Source organism: Drosophila obscura, unplaced genomic scaffold, assembly GCF_018151105.1.
Source record: "Drosophila obscura isolate BZ-5 IFL unplaced genomic scaffold, ASM1815110v1 contig_96, whole genome shotgun sequence".
NCBI classification, from domain to species: Eukaryota; Metazoa; Arthropoda; class Insecta; order Diptera; family Drosophilidae; genus Drosophila; species Drosophila obscura.
The window spans coordinates 296986-316724 of record NW_024542890.1 but is presented as its reverse complement, the minus strand read 5'-3'; the positions used below and the strand labels follow the sequence as shown (position 1 = coordinate 316724).

The 19739-nt window shown below is 47.0% G+C and overlaps 3 protein-coding genes across 3 annotated transcripts; 1 reads left to right on the top strand and 2 right to left on the bottom strand.

Moving 5' to 3' along the window:
- Positions 1-38: 38 nt before the first annotated feature.
- On the bottom strand, positions 39-1413 carry LOC121405426. Its single transcript, XM_041596093.1, has 2 exons — positions 442-1413; positions 39-158 (listed from the first exon to the last, which is right to left on the bottom strand). The coding sequence occupies exons 1-2, from the start codon at positions 1411-1413 to the stop codon at positions 39-41; spliced, it is 1092 nt and encodes a 363-aa protein (XP_041452027.1).
- An 11223-nt stretch (positions 1414-12636) lies between these two features.
- Positions 12637-14011, bottom strand: LOC121405425. The gene is made up of 2 exons (XM_041596092.1): positions 13040-14011; positions 12637-12756 (listed from the first exon to the last, which is right to left on the bottom strand). Exons 1-2 carry the CDS (start codon positions 14009-14011, stop codon positions 12637-12639), a joined length of 1092 nt encoding a protein of 363 aa, XP_041452026.1.
- A 4762-nt stretch (positions 14012-18773) lies between these two features.
- Positions 18774-19148, top strand: LOC121405424. Its single transcript, XM_041596091.1, has one exon. It carries the CDS (start codon positions 18774-18776, stop codon positions 19146-19148), a length of 375 nt encoding a protein of 124 aa, XP_041452025.1.
- Positions 19149-19739: the final 591 nt, after the last annotated feature.

Below are 19739 nucleotides of genomic sequence, written 5' to 3'. Positions count from 1 at the left end.
AACAGCTGTGGCCAGCAGCACAATATCGGAGTGAAGACCTAGGGCAGCAAGAGAGGTAGACGCATGAGACGGCACACTGCTGGCAGAATCCTGAACCGGCGTAATAGCTCCTGGTTGTAATGCTCGTTCTGGAGGAGAACCAGCTGGGGAGCTTTGCGCTATAGATGAGTCGAAGTGCAACAAGGTATGATGCCTCCTTCCGCAAACTCTACACTGGCCACCTGTGCATGCACGAGTCCGATGACCCGATTTTAAGCAGTTTAAACACAGTGACAGCTTCTTCACTTCTTTGTGACGCAGAAAAGGAGATAAATTTGTGAAGATGCTGCACGAGTATATTCCGTGGCCCGCTGAATGGCAGAAGGGGCATCCAGACGGGTCGGCGGAAGAGTTAGAGGCAACAAAGGTTTTCTTAAGGTGTGTAGACTGGCTTTTTCCCACCTGAGCGCTACCAGAGTGTGTCGCTATGGCGTATTGCACGTTCTCCATCTTCTGGCATCGCTTCTCCAGGAAATCGTAGAATTCCCCAGCTGTGGGTATCCTTTCCGATGACGCAGTCTCTTCCCATTTGGTTTGGGTCTTCTCATCTAGCTTTTGCAGCAGCATGTGGATTATCATGCATCCAGATATCTCCTCAGCACTTCCTAATGACTGCAGGGCGCGCGTATGCAAGTTGACTGCGTCCGAAAACTCCCGAAGCCTTTTAGCAGAATGCGAATCTACCTTCTTGAGCCCAAGAATCTCCTTGATGTGTGCCTGGAAAACAAGTCGTTTATTATTAAAACGTCTGCTAAGTATGTCCAGAGCCACACGATAATTGGCACTGGAGAGCTCCAACGATCGAACCGAATCCAGGGCCGCATCTGAGAGACATGAGCGAAGATGTTGGAACTTCTCGATTTCACTGAGATCTGCATCCCCTTCGATGACCGAATTGAACATGGCAATAAAATCCGCATATTCCACATAGCCACCGGAGAAGCTAGGTAGCTTCAGCTCAGGAAGCCGCTGCTTGTGAGCCATGATGATGGTGTGACCTCCAGAGCTATTTGGCATGCTAGTGGAATGAGCAGCTACGCGCAAATGTCCTAGTTCGAGAGCCGCCAGCAGCTCGGCTTTCAAAGAAATGAAGAGCGTATCGAACGTTTCACGCAGCTCACTTCCAATCTCGTCTTCATCCAGTGATTCCAACTCATTATGGGACTTGTTGAACTCCTCACGCATTTCAGCCAACATATCGAGGCGCACATCTATATCAGCCGCACTTAAATTGTCGATTTTATTCCCCGAGAATGACTGGCCAAGACGCTGCAGCCGATCATGCAGAGACTGAACTTTACGCTTGTAAAGCCTCAGCCTTTTTTCCTCCATCGCAATATTTCCGCCCGCACCTGTATTCGGCTCTTTGTCCATGCCAACCGGTGTAATACAACGAAACAACGGAAAATGTAAGACCGCTTAAGCGACGGCGAAAGAACGGGAGCGAGAATAGAAGACACGGAAAGTCAAGGGCCGCGGCTGCAGCGGCGCAGAGCAAGAGAGAATCGGCGATTAAGCAACGGAATATTAGACGGCTGCAGTCGCACTGAACTTGCACTTTAACAGTTCTTATTTTCACAAAATGTATTTGTTGGTCGTTAAATGGCACAGCAACGAATATCTTATTCGATTTTTATAGTTTTTAAACGAAACGCGATTAAAAATTGTAGTTAAATCACGTCGGGGTCACCAATGTTTGAGATGCCAAGCTTTTTTGGCACCTATATTTATCCAAATCAGTTAAAGACTTTGATTTAAACGGTATAATGTTTATTTAGACCGGCGGCTAGCTGAAGCCAATTGCTCGCTCTTTTGCCCAGCCAGATAAATGTTCACAAGCGGGGGTTCAGTATGCAACCTATGCGGCGAGAGATTAGCATAGAACTACTTGGGCCACGACGGCCGATCAATGCAAGAGCCGACGCAGCAGGTGCAGAGCGCCCTTTAACAGGGAGAGCGCAGCAGCACTGCCGAACGCTGGGGACATACATAAGCTTAGGTTTCGATACTCTTATACTAGTTACAGCTACATTTAATATTGTGATAGACGCTTAAGTAGCCGCTGGCCCGAACACACTGTACGTCTCGTTGGTTCGCCCGATATTGGAGTATTGTTCTTGTGTGTGGAGTCCACAATACAAGGAGCAACATATTATTATTGAATCCGTTCAAAAACAATTTTTAATATTCGCCCTTAGACATCTAAACTGGGACTCTAACAGACTCCTTCCACCATACCTATCTAGGCTAAAACTAATGAACCTACCCTCTTTACACCATCGCAGAATTTGCAATGGCGTGGTATTCATGCATAAGCTCATTCTCGGGATTGTGAACTCCCAAACGCTTTTGGGACGAATCGATTTTTCGGTTCCCTCCAGACCAACCCGTACTTTCCGCCCCATCCGATTATCCATATGTAGATCTAATTACTCCCAGCATGAACCTTTCCGGGTTTTATGCAATAATTATAATTACTTGTACCATTTAATATCCCCCGAATTATCCCTTGAAAAAATAATATTTAACATTTATAATGATAAAACCTTAGTTTAGAAAATGTGTAAATTGTATCTTTCCTTTCTCTCTTGTACATATATAATTAGTTTTTTTTATTCCTATTCCATAATTAGCAGATAATTGTTAATTGTAATAAATAAATACTAAAGGTCCGTCGACATACTCATGGTGGTGTTCCAGTCCTACCTCAGCGATAGATTGTCGAGGGCAGGGTCGAAGCGCCATCTATCGGTTTTCCTAGGAGACTATGGTGTAGGACAGTATCGGTGAGAGCGGGATTCCGTTACTGAAGAGAAGAAGGAAGAGAATAAGATTAGTTAAGTGTAGTGGTAAAGGCGCGCAACGTGAGAGGGATTAAATAGGAGTGAAAAAATCCAAAACGTGGACAGAAGAATTGTTGGTCATCCGAAGCGGATGCACAAGGGTAATAGCAGAGCTAGAATCTAGGCCGAGTGGGGTTAAACCCGATAAGTGGAATTTTTTAAAAGTGAGCGGTGAAAATTTAATATTTAAACGGAAATTAACCCGCGGTGTGTTTCTCTTAGCCTGGCCCGGAAGATTGCCCAGCGCAGCCGGGTCAGTGATATTGCCCGAGGGAGATAATTCCTGGAGAGGATTGACTACAGTGTGCCAGATGAGCCGACCGTCGAAACCAAATTGTGAGTCCGTTCCGTGTCTGTTATTTGTGTGCCGTGTATGGAGCCGAGATTTGTGAGGGTTGCATGCTTAACCAGGTCAAACGAACGATCCGCGTAGAGTGACCAAGGACCGTGCCGCAGACGCAGTGGTGCACTGGCGTTACCCCACGAGCCGCAAGCCGAATGTGACAGAGCGTTTGGAGTTTTATCGGAGCTGGGCTTCGTCAAAGCGTTGAAACGCAATGCGAAGTTTTACACCAGCGATGCCCAGGCCCATTGCCCTGCGAGCCCTTTCGTTTTTGTAATTGCATATGCATACACAGTTTGTGCTGTGTACCAGCATACCGAAAGCCCAACACGTGCAAACAACTTTGTATGTATGTCCAGCAAAAACCGGTTTTGTCTTTTCTCTGATTGGTGTTATCCGACTTTTGTTATGATTTTGTTGTTGTCTTTTCTTCGAGATTGCACTGTTCGCTTATTCGTATTTGTGTTTTGGTTTGGGAGTATTGGTGAGTGCTCTGCCGTAAGCTGACTTTGGGCATCGCTGCCGTAAAGGATGCTTATCCAATGCTTCTTATAGATGGAATTTTAAGTAGGCTACCGAAAGCTGAGTTCGTCACAAGCATTGATCTAAAGGAGGCGTTTTGGCAGATTCCTCTCTATCCAAGTTGCCGTGACAACACCGCGTTCACTTTTCCTGGCCGTCCTTTATATAAATTTGTAGTTATGCCATTCGGCTTCACCACCGCACCCTGTACCATGTCGCGACTTATGGATAAACTTATTCCAGCCCATCTACGGAATAAAATCTTTATATTTTTAGACGACCTATTAGTTATATCAGCTATATTCGAACGCCATCTAGAGGTGTTTTCCCTTGTGGCCACTCACACAAAAGACGAAAAGTCACACAAGGGGTGTTTTGTGAATGTAGTGTATCCGTAGGACGACTGTCAAGTGGAGCGCAGAAACTGGAGCGGTTGTTGGTCCCGGCTAGTCAAGTGTCCTCCTCTAAAAAGAACTATTCTGTGAAGAAAAGAATTGAAGGTTATTTTTTTGTTTTGTGTGTTTGTTCGAGAATATATGTTTTGAATTTTGGTTAGGTGTCGATCGATATATATTCTATTTATTTATTTATTCAAGTATTTATTGGGGAAATGAATATTAGCCTATTTGGCGGCATATTTATTTAGGTATTTAAGTAATTATTTATTTATTTACGTGATTATTTGTTGTCAGAGGGGTTATTTGCTTGTTATTTATTTGGGTATTTATTTATTTAGTTATATATAGTTAGTTTCGTTTAGATTGTTATAATCGTGGTCTTTGTGGTCCTTTAGTGGGAATGCCAAAAGCAGTAAGCAGCCGGCCATATCCGACGCGATCTCGAGCACACGAAAGACAGGGATCGTTAAGAGAAGTGTCCGGGGCGATGGCCGACCAAGATCGTAGTGATCTGGGAGCTGTGGGTGGTTTGCCGAGAACGCCAGTCCAGAACAGGGCAGAAGAGTGGCCGAATACACCATTCCTTCCTTCTGAATTGGCATCAGCAGCTAATGTAGCGATGGCTCAGGCGGGAGCGACAAATAGAGCAGCGTAGACTGACTCTATAAGTCGGGTGTTGCAGGAGGAGTTACGCATTGGATTCATGGGGATGATGCGCGAACTCAATGAGATACTCCAGCCGATGAGACAGCAGCCACCACAGCTGACAGTACCGAGCAAGGGCAGCGAGGAGCCATACCGAAGAGGAAGCCGTCGAGTTCGACTGAAGCGGCCATACCGCCACCAAAACTACGTTTGTCACGGTCGGGGCACGATGGGAATGGTCCGGAGCCGTCTTCAGGAGTAGGGGCGACGGCATCTGCAGACCAACATCGACGGGGTGATCATCGGGCTCAAAATTGGCTAAACCCGATAACGAGACAGCAATGTACGGGTCGTAGCGGGAATAGTAGAGAACAACCAGCAGCCCACGTGAGGAGCAGCATCCACAGTCGTCCCATTACCGATCGTGGCCTCGGTGGGGCCGAGTCGAGAAGTGGGACGTGACTTTCGATGGCGACGCTAATAAGGTGACAGTCGAGGATTTTGTTTTCCGAGTCGAATTCTTGCTGGCGCAAATGCGATGTCCCTGGGATGAGGTGATGAAGGGGTTACATCATCTGCTTACGGGAAACGCTCGGGAATGGTATTGGCAGTACGTACGGGATCATCGTGGTGGTAACTGGCAGGAGTTTAGGGATGACTTGGTTGCACGTTTCCGAGGCACAGCTTCCGAGTTCGACCGAATGAGAGAACTGCGGGAACGGATGCAACGGCCAAACGAGAGCGTGGAAGACTTTTTTCATGCCACGAGGAAGCTTTCTTCGAGGGTAGAGACGCCACCACCTGAAAGCGAGATGATAAAGATAGTGAAAAAGGCTCTCACAGATGAGATAGCGAGTTTCGTGTATGGCTTACGAGTGTACTCCCTAGACCAACTGCGTGATGAATGCGTGGAAATAGAGCACACTTGAAGTGGAAGTCCCTATCTTTGTTGCGAGGAGCACCAAAAGCTACCAACTTTGGCCGAGGAGCGAACGTCAGTGAGGTCGCGCAGGATCTGTCGAGAAGCGATGAGGAGGCAGAAGTCTGTGAGGAGGCGCAAGTGACACGGCGTGTTCCAGTAAAGTTGACTTGCTGGAACTGCGGGAAAACGGATCATGGTTTTCGGGACTGTATGGCAGCAGTGAGGCGAATCTTCTGCTACCGCTGTGGAAAGCCCGATGTATATTGTCCGACCTGTCCGAATTGTGCGGGAAACGCGAAGAAGAGCGCAGGTGAATCACGCTCACAGATGGGGCCTGCGAACTGGAAATAGAAGATAGGGAGAAAGAAATAGATAGACGGAGTTTGCATGATAGGTTAAGAAACTCAGTTCATGAGGCGACAGGCGTGACTCCATTCTTTGCTGTCTTCGGACAGCAAATGTATTTGCATGGGTCATGCTATAAGCTGGCAAAACGTTTGCGTTCCATCGGCGAGCATGACATATCTCTGCTAGAGAGTCAGGACATGCGAAAACTCATTCAGGAGAGGATTCGAGATACTCTGCATCACGCGTACGAACGTAGTAGCTTGAGGTACAACCAGAGAGCTCGGGTGTTTTATGCGAGGCCTGGACAAGAGGTATTCCGCCGTAATTTTGTCCTTAGCGACTTTGGCAAATGCTTTAATACCAAGTTCGCGCGCAAGTTCATCCGATGCCGTGTAGTGAAGCCAGTAGGAGAGAACGCATATGCTTTAGAGGATCTCAACGGTCGTCCCATTGGAGTCTACCACGCCAAAGACTTGAGGCTCTAGTTGGATGTGGGTGTGGCCTACGTTGGGCGCTGCAGAAGGAGCCACGCCGGCATGTGGTCGAGAGTGATCCTTGATCCGGTGGGCATGCCCACGCGTATGTTGTCCTTTCAAAGTAGTTGCCTCAAAAATCCATACCCCTGTCAATTTAACTTCGGACTCAGTTGCCAGTGATGGAATCCCTAACAGTAACCAGCTTCCAGTTGCAAATGATTTGCCCGCATCTGTTACATTGAATGGTGATGGATCGGCAGCCTCTTCTAGCTCCTCAGCTCCCGCCCTGAGACTTTTAGGAGTAGCTCCACCAGCTCGCTTTTCCGGTGTTCCACTCAGCGCGTTGGTCCCCCGCAAAGCAATCTTTGTCTCTCGTCTTATTCCCGAAGCCACACCGGATGATGTCAAACTACATCTAAGCTCTTATCTTCAATCGCCGCCGGATAACTTTATTATAACTAAATTTAATTTTAAACATAAGCGTAATATCTCATCTTTCAAAATTCTTCTTCCCGATTGTCTTGTATCCAAAGCTTTGGAACCGGCTGCATTGCCTGAACACACTATTATGCATGAATTTCTGCCTAGGGACTCTACCCAGACTTCAACATCCCATCTCTATCTTGGCAACAGGATGATTCTAACATGTTGCTACCTGGAAGTCAACATGATTTCGTCGAGGGGGTAACTGACGTCTCGCTTGCCCAAATTAACTGTCAGAAATAATAGAGATAGACTGTTAGATCTCATCTTTGTCAGCGATGCCTCTCGTACAACGGTTTTAAGAGGCAATCCGATATCTTTTCCCGAAGATCCGCATCATCCTACTTTATCTATATTTTTCGAGGTCTCTATTACTAAAACCATTTTACCTTCAAAAAGTCGTATAAAATGTTTTCGCAAAACTAATTTTATAGATCTTTGTCTACATCTCTCGCAAGTTGATTGGTCCTTTCTTCAGTCCTCATCTCATATAGAGCCTACTGTCAATCTGTTTTACGAAACATTATACTCTGCCCTCGATACCTACGTCCCTGAAGTCACCGTATTTGTTTCCTCTAAGCCTCCGTGGTTTTCCAAGTATCTGTCTTACCTAAAAAATAAAAAATCTCGGCTCTACAAAAAGTACCAGATAACTGGTTCTTTGTCTGTCTTTGCTCAATATTCTTCGGTTCGCTCTCAATTTCTTACGGTCAATAAGAAATGTTATAACGTATATCTTTCCCAATGTGGCAAAAATTTCCGTAGTAATCCCAAAAAATTCTTTTCGTTCGTCAACTCAAAACGCAAGTCGAACGCGTTCCCTTCTTCCCTTCAGTTACAGTCTAAAACAGAAACTTCAGATCAAGGAATTGCAAATTTATTTGCCACCTTCTTTCAATCGACGTACTCCTCGGATACTTATGACTCCTCCACCCCTTATCCATATCATCTACCTCATGTTAATAACGTGTTTCTTCCCTTCCTTGATTTTGCTCTCAGTTACTTTAATGTATGCTGATTACGGTAAAATTTGTTTTTACTTTTCCGACTGGTACTTGCATACTCGCCTACAACTTGACCTTGATGAATTAAGCATTTGGTGTTCAAATAACCTACTTTTCTTGAACCATTCTAAGTGCAAACTTATGACTTTTCACCGCCGTGCACCACATTTGGTCTCCTATTCTCTAGGACACCATGTTCTGGATCGAATCTCCACATCAAATGACTTAGGAGTCCTTTTCGATGTTTCCTATGTTTTAATAGCCATATTGCTTCAACTGTTAACAAAGCAAAGGGAGTTCTAGCGTTTATTAAGCGTTGGTCAAAAGAGTTTGACGATCCGTATATAACTAAATGTTTGAGATGCCAAGCTTTTTTGGCACCTATATTTATCCAAATCAGTTAAAGACTTTGATTTAAACGTTATAATGTTTATTTATACCGGCGGCTAGCTGAAGCCAATTGCTCGCTCTTTTGCCCAGCCAGATAAATGTTCACAAGCGGGGGTTCAGTATGCAACCTATGCGGCGAAGAGATTAGCATAGAACTACTTGGGCCACGACGGCCGATCAATGCAAGAGCCGACGCAGCAGGTGCAGAGCGCCCTTTAACAGGGAGAGCGCAGCAGCACTGCCGAACGCTGGGGACATACATAAGCTTAGGTTTCGATACTCTTATACTAGTTACAGCTACATTTAATATTGTGATAGACGCTTAAGTAGCCGCTGGCCCGAACATACTCCCCCGTTGGAAGCTCGCCTTTCAACTGACTTCTCAAGGGCAGCAAACACAGCCGAGTAACGGCCCCCCTGATGGTTCCTGAAGCCGTCTTCAAATCAGCCACGCGGCCTACTCCATCCTTGCCTTTGACGACGTCGACCACTCTAGCCAGTGGCCAACGCATTGGAGGAAGATTCTCATCCTTCACCAAGACGACATCGTTGACGCAGAGGTTTTTCGCAGGCGTACGCCACTTCGAGCGCTCTTGCAAAAGAGTCAGATACTCTTCGCGCCAACGCTTCCAGAATGTCTGCTGCAGTTGAGTGACCCGCTGCCAACCATCCAGACGGTTGTAGTTGAGCTTCGTTAGGTCAGGCTCGAGAATTGACTGATGCGGGCCTCCCAAAAGCAGATGAGCAGGCGTCAACACATCCAAGTCATCAGGATTTTCTGAAAGCGAGAGCAAAGGGCGAGAATTAACAATTGCTGCGATCTGGCAGATCAAGGTGCGGAGCTCGTCGAAGCTAAGGATGGATGGCCCAACTGAGCGGTACAGGTGATACTTTGCGGACTTCACGGCCGCTTCCCACAATCCGCCAAAGTGCGGAGAGCGCGGGGGGATGAAATGCCAGTCGATGGTGTCAGCCAAGCAGGATTCATGGACTTCTTTCATGTGCGAGTCGCTCAGGAAAAGCTTCTTCAGCTCCAGAAGCTCATTCTTAGCGCCAACGAAATTTGTAGCATTGTCCGACCAAATATGGCTTGGCCTTCCTCGAGTGGACGTAAAACGTTTCAGTGCGCCTAGGAACGATGCGGTGGTCAGATCTTTAACAAGCTCCATGTGTATGGCCTTAGATGTGAAGCAAATAAACACGCTTATGTAGCACTTGATCGGAGGCCTCGTGCGGATTTCTGATCGGTAGAAAAAGGGCCCACAATAGTCCACTCCAGTTACTTCGAAGGCCCGCGATCCTTCCAGACGCTCCTTAGGCAAGTCCCCCATAATGTGCTCAACCATGCGCGGCCTCGTCCTGAAGCATCTTACACACTTGCTAACCGCTTTCGAGACGGCTTTGATTCCTCCAATAGGCCAATATTCTAATCGAATTTTAGCAAGCAAGGCGCGAGGTCCGGCATGGAGGTTCCGTTGATGATAATAGCTTATCATTGCAGATGTTACGGGATGTCCCTTGGGCAAAATAAGCGGGTGCTGAGCATTAAACGGGAGCGATGAGTTGCCGAGACGACCTCCAACTCGAAGTAAACCTGACGGATCGATGAACGGAGATAGCGAACTGATGGAGCTAGACTTCCTGACTTGCCCATTGCGTCTAATCTCCTTTATGTCCGACCACAAACTTGCCAGCTGAACGTGTCGAACAAGAAGATGCGTTCCTTGCTGTATGTCAGAAACCGTGAGTCCAGGATGCCTAAGACGATGAACGAATTTATGCATGTAGGCGAATGTGCGCTGCATGCCAAAGAAAGAATTAGCAAATTTGCATCCGGACGTGAGATCGGCATGTGGAGACGCGATCAGCAATACACGCTTGCGAAGCTCAATGGTCGGAGTTTCAGAAACGGCAGATACAGGCCACTCATCCTTAGAACCTAACAAAAACGAGGGGCCGTGAAACCACAGCTCTGACTGGATGAGGTAGCTGGGAAGCGAGCCTCTGGAGAGGATATCAGCGGGATTCAACAATGTAGGAACATAGCGCCATTCCATGCCTTGCGTCAACTCCTGAATTGTTGCCACTCGATTTGCCACGAAAACCTGAAATTTGGCTGGCTCATCCCGAATCCAAGATAACGCCGTAGACGAATCCGACCAGCAGTAAAACTGACCTGGGAAAATTCCCGTCTCCTTTAAGTTGCGCATAACCTTCGCAAGCAAATGGGCTCCACTCAATTCCAGCTTTGGAATCGACAATGATTTTAGTGGCGCCACTCGAGACTTTGAGCACAAAACATTGCTCGACGACTCCCCTTGCCTGGACACGACATATATGCAAGCACCATATGCTTCCATGCTGGCATCACAAAATCCATGAACCTCTACAATTGTGCCGGAATTATGGACAACGCGAGGAAAGGAAATGCGAGAGATGCTTGCCAAACTGTTTCTCAGGTCAATCCAAGTTGAGTGCAGCGCTGTCGGTAGGCTTTCATCCCAGTCCAAATGTTCTCTCCAAAGCTGCTGAAGAAAGATCTTACACCTGATAATAACAGGATTAATCAATCCAAGAGGGTCGTAGAAACGCGCAATAGTTGACAAAACCGACCGCTTGGAGGGCCTTAAATTCGAGTCCAGCGCGGACAATGCAAACAGCAGCTGATCCGACGCAGGGTCCCAAGCTAAACCAAGAGTTTTGGTAATGTCGCTTCCATCATGAAACCGTAGAAATTTCTCCACGTCGTCCTCTGGAATTCCATCAAGCACCTCCTGGTTACTCGAGCACCATTTTCTAAGCTTAAAGTTACCCAAGACAGTAGACTTGAAGTTTGGCGCATCTTTTCCTTGACCTCTGCGACCGAGTTGCCGCCAGAGATGAGATCATCAACATAGAACTCCTGTTGCAGAGCAGCTGAGCCAAGAGGGTAGGGATAACCCTCGTCGATGGCCAGCTGGTGCATTGCGCGGACCGCTAAAAACGATGCAGCCCTCGTACCGTATGTGACGGTGTCTAATGTGTAGACCTGAACCTCGGACTGGATGGAATCTCGCCATAGGATACACTGTAGAAAATTGTCGGGCGGAGATACCTTTACGCAGCGGTACATTTTACAAATGTCACCAGTGAGAGCGACGGGATATGTGCGGAACCGGATCAGTATGTTAAACAATGCTGGCTGAATAACAGGACCTGTCATCATCACATCATTTAAGGAGCATCCAGTTGATGTAGCTGCAGAGCCATCGAAAACGACACGGAGCTTCGTCGTGGTACTATCCCTCCTTTAAAACGCAGTGATGAGGCAGAAAATACTTGCAGAGGCTACGTGAGTCAGGATGGACTTTGGACATATGCTTTAAATCAGTATACTCCTTCATAAAAGCTGAGTAATGCTCCTTGAGCGCGGGATTACGATCCAGTTTTTCGCTCCAAGCTAAGAAATCGTCGATACGCCTGAGTATAGGACTCTCCCAAGTGATCAGCATCATGCTTTAAAGGCAGTCGAACAGAGTACTCCCCTGATGGCAACCGTGAAAAGTGGCTTACGAAATGCGCCTCACAATCCGCTTCTTCCTTTGTACTCAAGCTAGCCTCCGCACAATTCTCAACTTCCCAAAACATACGAAGAGTTCGATCCAACCTTGCATTCATTCTATCCTCCGAATCCGGAGAATTTTGGGTTGCCAAAAGCGACGAGCTTGATACCCTCTGTCCACCACCAGATACGATCCACCCAAGCCGGGTCTTCTGCAGAAGAGGCAATCCATCTATGAGCTTGATTTGCCCTACGCAGAGAAGGTCATAGAATATGCTCGCGCCAATGAGGAGATCTACTCGCTGAGGATTAAAGAATGCGGGATCGGCAAGCTGAATGTTGGAGGGAATGTTCCAATCGGCTACATTAACTGCCAGACTTGGTTGGCTATCTGTGATTGTGGGTGCGATGAGAGCAGTGAGTGTGGTCGAATAGTCCGAAGTGCGAGACTGCATACAAATGCTGACGGTGGATCCCTCAGTGGACACGCTAGTATCGCCCAGACCAGAAACAAGGGCAGACGATTGAGTTCTCCTAAGCTGAAGCTGCTGGGCGAACCTGGAGGTAACGAGATGAAGCTGAGATCCTGAATCTAGAATAGCGCGACAAGGAACCAAAACGCCAGATCGATTCTTCACCAAAACAACAGCTGTGGCCAGCAGCACAATATCGGAGTGAAGACCTAGGGCAGCAAGAGAGGTAGACGCATGAGACGGCACACTGCTGGCAGAATCCTGAACCGGCGTAATAGCTCCTGGTTGTAATGCTCGTTCTGGAGGAGAACCAGCTGGGGAGCTTTGCGCTATAGATGAGTCGAAGTGCAACAAGGTATGATGCCTCCTTCCGCAAACTCTACACTGGCCACCTGTGCATGCACGAGTCCGATGACCCGATTTTAAGCAGTTTAAACACAGTGACAGCTTCTTCACTTCTTTGTGACGCAGAAAAGGAGATAAATTTGTGAAGATGCTGCACGAGTATATTTCGTGGCCCGCTGAATGGCAGAAGGGGCATCCAGACGGGTCGTCGGAAGAGTTAGAGGCAACAAAGGTTTTCTTAAGGTGTGTAGACTGGCTTTTTCCCACCTGAGCGCTACCAGAGTGTGTCGCTATGGCGTATTGCACGTTCTCCATCTTCTGGCATCGCTTCTCCAGGAAATCGTAGAATTCCCCAGCTGTGGGTATCCTTTCCGATGACGCAGTCTCTTCCCATTTGGTTTGGGTCTTCTCATCTAGCTTTTGCAGCAGCATGTGGATTATCATGCATCCAGATATCTCCTCAGCACTTCCTAATGACTGCAGGGCGCGCGTATGCAAGTTGACTGCGTCCGAAAACTCCCGAAGCCTTTTAGCAGAATGCGAATCTACCTTCTTGAGCCCAAGAATCTCCTTGATGTGTGCCTGGAAAACAAGTCGTTTATTATTAAAACGTCTGCTAAGTATGTCCAGAGCCACACGATAATTGGCACTGGAGAGCTCCAACGATCGAACCGAATCCAGGGCCGCATCTGAGAGACATGAGCGAAGATGTTGGAACTTCTCGATTTCACTGAGATCTGCATCCCCTTCGATGACCGAATTGAACATGGCAATAAAATCCGCATATTCCACATAGCCACCGGAGAAGCTAGGTAGCTTCAGCTCAGGAAGCCGCTGCTTGTGAGCCATGATGATGGTGTGACCTCCAGAGCTATTTGGCATGCTAGTGGAATGAGCAGCTACGCGCAAATGTCCTAGTTCGAGAGCCGCCAGCAGCTCGGCTTTCAAAGAAATGAAGAGCGTATCGAACGTTTCACGCAGCTCACTTCCAATCTCGTCTTCATCCAGTGATTCCAACTCATTATGGGACTTGTTGAACTCCTCACGCATTTCAGCCAACATATCGAGGCGCACATCTATATCAGCCGCACTTAAATTGTCGATTTTATTCCCCGAGAATGACTGGCCAAGACGCTGCAGCCGATCATGCAGAGACTGAACTTTACGCTTGTAAAGCCTCAGCCTTTTTTCCTCCATCGCAATATTTCCGCCCGCACCTGTATTCGGCTCTTTGTCCATGCCAACCGGTGTAATACAACGAAACAACGGAAAATGTAAGACCGCTTAAGCGACGGCGAAAGAACGGGAGCGAGAATAGAAGACACGGAAAGTCAAGGGCCGCGGCTGCAGCGGCGCAGAGCAAGAGAGAATCGGCGATTAAGCAACGGAATATTAGACGGCTGCAGTCGCACTGAACTTGCACTTTAACAGTTCTTATTTTCACAAAATGTATTTGTTGGTCGTTAAATGGCACAGCAACGAATATCTTATTCGATTTTTATAGTTTTTAAACGAAACGCGATTAAAAATTGTAGTTAAATCACGTCGGGGTCACCAATGTTTGAGATGCCAAGCTTTTTTGGCACCTATATTTATCCAAATCAGTTAAAGACTTTGACTTAAACGGTATAATGTTTATTTAGACCGGCGGCTAGCTGAAGCCAATTGCTCGCTCTTTTGCCCAGCCAGATAAATGTTCACAAGCGGGGGTTCAGTATGCAACCTATGCGGCGAGAGATTAGCATGGAACTACTTGGGCCACGACGGCCGATCAATGCAAGAGCCGACGCAGCAGGTGCAGAGCGCCCTTTAACAGGGAGAGCGCAGCAGCACTGCCGAACGCTGGGGACATACATAAGCTTAGGTTTCGATACTCTTATACTAGTTACAGCTACATTTAATATTGTGATAGACGCTTAAGTAGCCGCTGGCCCGAACACACTGTACGTCTCGTTGGTTCGCCCGATATTGGAGTATTGTTCTTGTGTGTGGAGTCCACAATACAAGGAGCAACATATTATTATTGAATCCGTTCAAAAACAATTTTTAATATTCGCCCTTAGACATCTAAACTGGGACTCTAACAGACTCCTTCCACCATACCTATCTAGGCTAAAACTAATGAACCTACCCTCTTTACACCATCGCAGAATTTGCAATGGCGTGGTATTCATGCATAAGCTCATTCTCGGGATTGTGAACTCCCAAACGCTTTTGGGACGAATCGATTTTTCGGTTCCCTCCAGACCAACCCGTACTTTCCGCCCCATCCGATTATCCATATGTAGATCTAATTACTCCCAGCATGAACCTTTCCGGGTTTTATGCAATAATTATAATTACTTGTACCATTTAATATCCCCCGAATTATCCCTTGAAAAAATAATATTTAACATTTATAATGATAAAACCTTAGTTTAGAAAATGTGTAAATTGTATCTTTCCTTCTCTCTTGTACATATATAATTAGTTTTTTTTATTCCTATTCCATAATTAGCAGATAATTGTTAATTGTAATAAATAAATACTAAAGGTCCGTCGACATACTCATGGTGGTGTTCCAGTCCTACCTCAGCGATAGATTGTCGAGGGCAGGGTCGAAGCGCCATCTATCGGTTTTCCTAGGAGACTATGGTGTAGGACAGTATCGGTGAGAGCGGGATTCCGTTACTGAAGAGAAGAAGGAAGAGAATAAGATTAGTTAAGTGTAGTGGTAAAGGCGCGCAACGTGAGAGGGATTAAATAGGAGTGAAAAAATCCAAAACGTGGACAGAAGAATTGTTGGTCATCCGAAGCGGATGCACAAGGGTAATAGCAGAGCTAGAATCTAGGCCGAGTGGGGTTAAACCCGATAAGTGGAATTTTTTAAAAGTGAGCGGTGAAAATTTAATATTTAAACGGAAATTAACCCGCGGTGTGTTTCTCTTAGCCTGGCCCGGAAGATTGCCCAGCGCAGCCGGGTCAGTGATATTGCCCGAGGAGATAATTCCTGGAGAGGATTGACTACAGTGTGCCAGATGAGCCGACCGTCGAAACCAAATTGTGAGTCCGTTCCGTGTCTGTTATTTGTGTGCCGTGTATGGAGCCGAGATTTGTGAGGGTTGCATGCTTAACCAGGTCAAACGAACGATCCGCGTAGAGTGACCAAGGACCGTGCCGCAGACGCAGTGGTGCACTGGCGTTACCCCACGAGCCGCAAGCCGAATGTGACAAAGCGTTTGGAGTTTTATCGGAGCTGGGCTTCGTCAAAGCGTTGAAACGCAATGCGAAGTTTTACACCAGCGATGCCCAGGCCCATTGCCCTGCGAGCCCTTTCGTTTTTGTAATTGCATATGCATACACAGTTTGTGCTGTGTACCAGCATACCGAAAGCCCAACACGTGCAAACAACTTTGTATGTATGTCCAGCAAAAACCGGTTTTGTCTTTTCTCTGATTGGTGTTATCCGACTTTTGTTATGATTTTGTTGTTGTCTTTTCTTCGAGATTGCACTGTTCGCTTATTCGTATTTGTGTTTTGGTTTGGGAGTATTGGTGAGTGCTCTGCCGTAAGCTGACTTTGGGCATCGCTGCCGTAAAGGATGCTTATCCAATGCTTCTTATAGATGGAATTTTAAGTAGGCTACCGAAAGCTGAGTTCGTCACAAGCATTGATCTAAAGGAGGCGTTTTGGCAGATTCCTCTCTATCCAAGTTGCCGTGACAACACCGCGTTCACTTTTCCTGGCCGTCCTTTATATAAATTTGTAGTTATGCCATTCGGCTTCACCACCGCACCCTGTACCATGTCGCGACTTATGGATAAACTTATTTCAGCCCATCTACGGAATAAAATCTTTATATTTTTAGACGACCTATTAGTTATATCAGCTATATTCGAACGCCATCTAGAGGTGTTTTCCCTTGTGGCCACTCACACAAAAGACGAAAAGTCACACAAGGGGTGTTTTGTGAATGTAGTGTATCCGTAGGACGACTGTCAAGTGGAGCGCAGAAACTGGAGCGGTTGTTGGTCCCGGCTAGTCAAGTGTCCTCCTCTAAAAAGAACTATTCTGTGAAGAAAAGAATTGAAGGTTATTTTTTTGTTTTGTGTGTTTGTTCGAGAATATATGTTTTGAATTTTGGTTAGGTGTCGATCGATATATATTCTATTTATTTATTTATTCAAGTATTTATTGGGGAAATGAATATTAGCCTATTTGGCGGCATATTTATTTAGGTATTTAAGTAATTATTTATTTATTTACGTGATTATTTGTTGTCAGAGGGGTTATTTTGCTTGTTATTTATTTGGGTATTTATTTATTTAGTTATATATAGTTAGTTTCGTTTAGATTGTTATAATCGTGGTCTTTGTGGTCCTTTAGTGGGAATGCCAAAAGCAGTAAGCAGCCGGCCATATCCGACGCGATCTCGAGCACACGAAAGACAGGGATCGTTAAGAGAAGTGTCCGGGGCGATGGCCGACCAAGATCGTAGTGATCTGGGAGCTGTGGGTGGTTTGCCGAGAACGCCAGTCCAGAACAGGGCAGAAGAGTGGCCGAATACACCATTCCTTCCTTCTGAATTGGCATCAGCAGCTAATGTAGCGATGGCTCAGGCGGGAGCGACAAATAGAGCAGCGTAGACTGACTCTATAAGTCGGGTGTTGCAGGAGGAGTTACGCATTGGATTCATGGGGATGATGCGCGAACTCAATGAGATACTCCAGCCGATGAGACAGCAGCCACCACAGCTGACAGTACCGAGCAAGGGCAGCGAGGAGCCATACCGAAGAGGAAGCCGTCGAGTTCGACTGAAGCGGCCATACCGCCACCAAAACTACGTTTGTCACGGTCGGGGCACGATGGGAATGGACCGGAGCCGTCTTCAGGAGTAGGGGCGACGGCATCTGCAGACCAACATCGACGGGGTGATCGTTCGGGCTCAAAATTGGCTAAACCCGATACCGAGACAGCAATGTACGGGTCGTAGCGGGAATAGTAGAGAACAACCAGCAGCCCACGTGAGGAGCAGCATCCACAGTCGTCCCATTACCGATCGTGGCCTCGGTGGGGCCGAGTCGAGAAGTGGGACGTGACTTTCGATGGCGACGCTAATAAGGTGACAGTCGAGGATTTTGTTTTCCGAGTCGAATTCTTGCAGGCGCAAATGCGATGTCCCTGGGATGAGGTGATGAAGGGGTTACATCATCTGCTTACGGGAAACGCTCGGGAATGGTATTGGCAGTACGTACGGGATCATCGTGGTGTTAACTGGCAGGAGTTTAGGGATGACTTGGTTGCACGTTTCCGAGGCACAGCTTCCGAGTTCGACCGAATGAGAGAACTGCGGGAACGGATGCAACGGCCAAACGAGAGAGTGGAAGACTTTTTTCATGCCATGAGGAAGCTTTCTTCGAGGGTAGAGACGCCACCACCTGAAAGCGAGATGATAAAGATAGTGAAAAAGGCTCTCACAGATGAGATAGCGAGTTTCGTGTATGGCTTACGAGTGTACTCCCTAGACCAACTGCGTGATGAATGCGTGGAAATAGAGCACACTTGAAGTAGAAGTCCCTATCTTCGTGGCGAGAAGCACCAAAAGCAACTTTGGCCGAGGAGCGAACGTCAGTGAGGTCGCGCAGGATCTGTCGAGAAGCGATGAGGAGGCAGAAGTCTGTGAGGAGGCGCAAGTGACACGGCGTGTTCCAGTAAAGTTGACTTGCTGGAACTGCGGGAAAACGGATCATGGTTTTCGGGACTGTATGGCAGCAGAGAGGCGAATCTTCTGCTACCGCTGTGGAAAGCCCAATGCATATTGTCCGACCTGTCCGAATTGTGCGGGAAACGCGAAGAAGAGCGCGATTCAAGCAGGTGAATCACGCTCACAGATGGGGCCTGCGAACTGGAAATAAAAGATAGGGAGAAAGAAATAGATAGACGGAGTTTGCATGATAGGTTAAGAAACTCAGTTCATGAGGCGACAGGCGTGACTCCATTCTTTGCTGTCTTCGGACAGCAAATGTATTTGCATGGGTCATGCTATAAGCTGGCAAAACGTTTGCGTTCCATCGGCGAGCATGACATATCTCTGCTAGAGAGTCAGGACAAGCGAAAACTCATTCAGGAGAGGATTCGAGATACTCTGCATCACGCGTACGAACGTAGTAGCTTGAGGTACAACCAGAGAGCTCGGGTGTTTTATGCGAGGCCTGGACAAGAGGTATTCCGCCGTAATTTTGTCCTTAGCGACTTCGGCAAATGCTTTAATACCAAGTTTGCGCGCAAGTTCATCCGATGCCGTGTAGTGAAGCCAGTAGGAGAGAACGCATATGCTTTGGAGGATCTCAACGGTCGTCCCATTGGAGTCTACCACGCCAAAGACTTGAGGCTCTAGTTGGATGTGGGTGTGGCCTACGTTGGGCGCTGCAGAAGGAGCCACGCCGGCATGTGGTCGAGAGTGATCCTTGATCCGGTGGGCATGCCCACGCGTATGTTGTCCTTTCAAAGTAGTTGCCTCAAAAATCCATACCCCTGTCAATTTAACTTCGGACTCAGTTGCCAGTGATGGAATCCCTAACAGTAACCAGCTTCCAGTTGTAAATGATTTGCCGGCATCTGTTACATTGAATGGTGATGGATCGGCAGCCTCTTCTAGCTCCTCAGCTCCCGCCCTGAGACTTTTAGGAGTAGCTCCACCAGCTCGCTTTTCCGGTGTTCCACTCAGCGCGTTGGTCCCCCGCAAAGCAATCTTTGTCTCTTCTTATCTCCAAGCCACACCGGATGATGTCAAACTACATCAAAGCTTATCTTATCTTCTTCAATCGCCCGGATAACTTTATTATAACTAAATTTAATTTTAAACATAAGCGTAATATCTCATCTTTCAAAATTCTTCTTCCCGATTGCTTGTATCCAAAGCTTTGGAACCGGCTGCATTGCCTGAACACACTATTATGCATGAATTTCTGCCCTAGGGACTCTACGC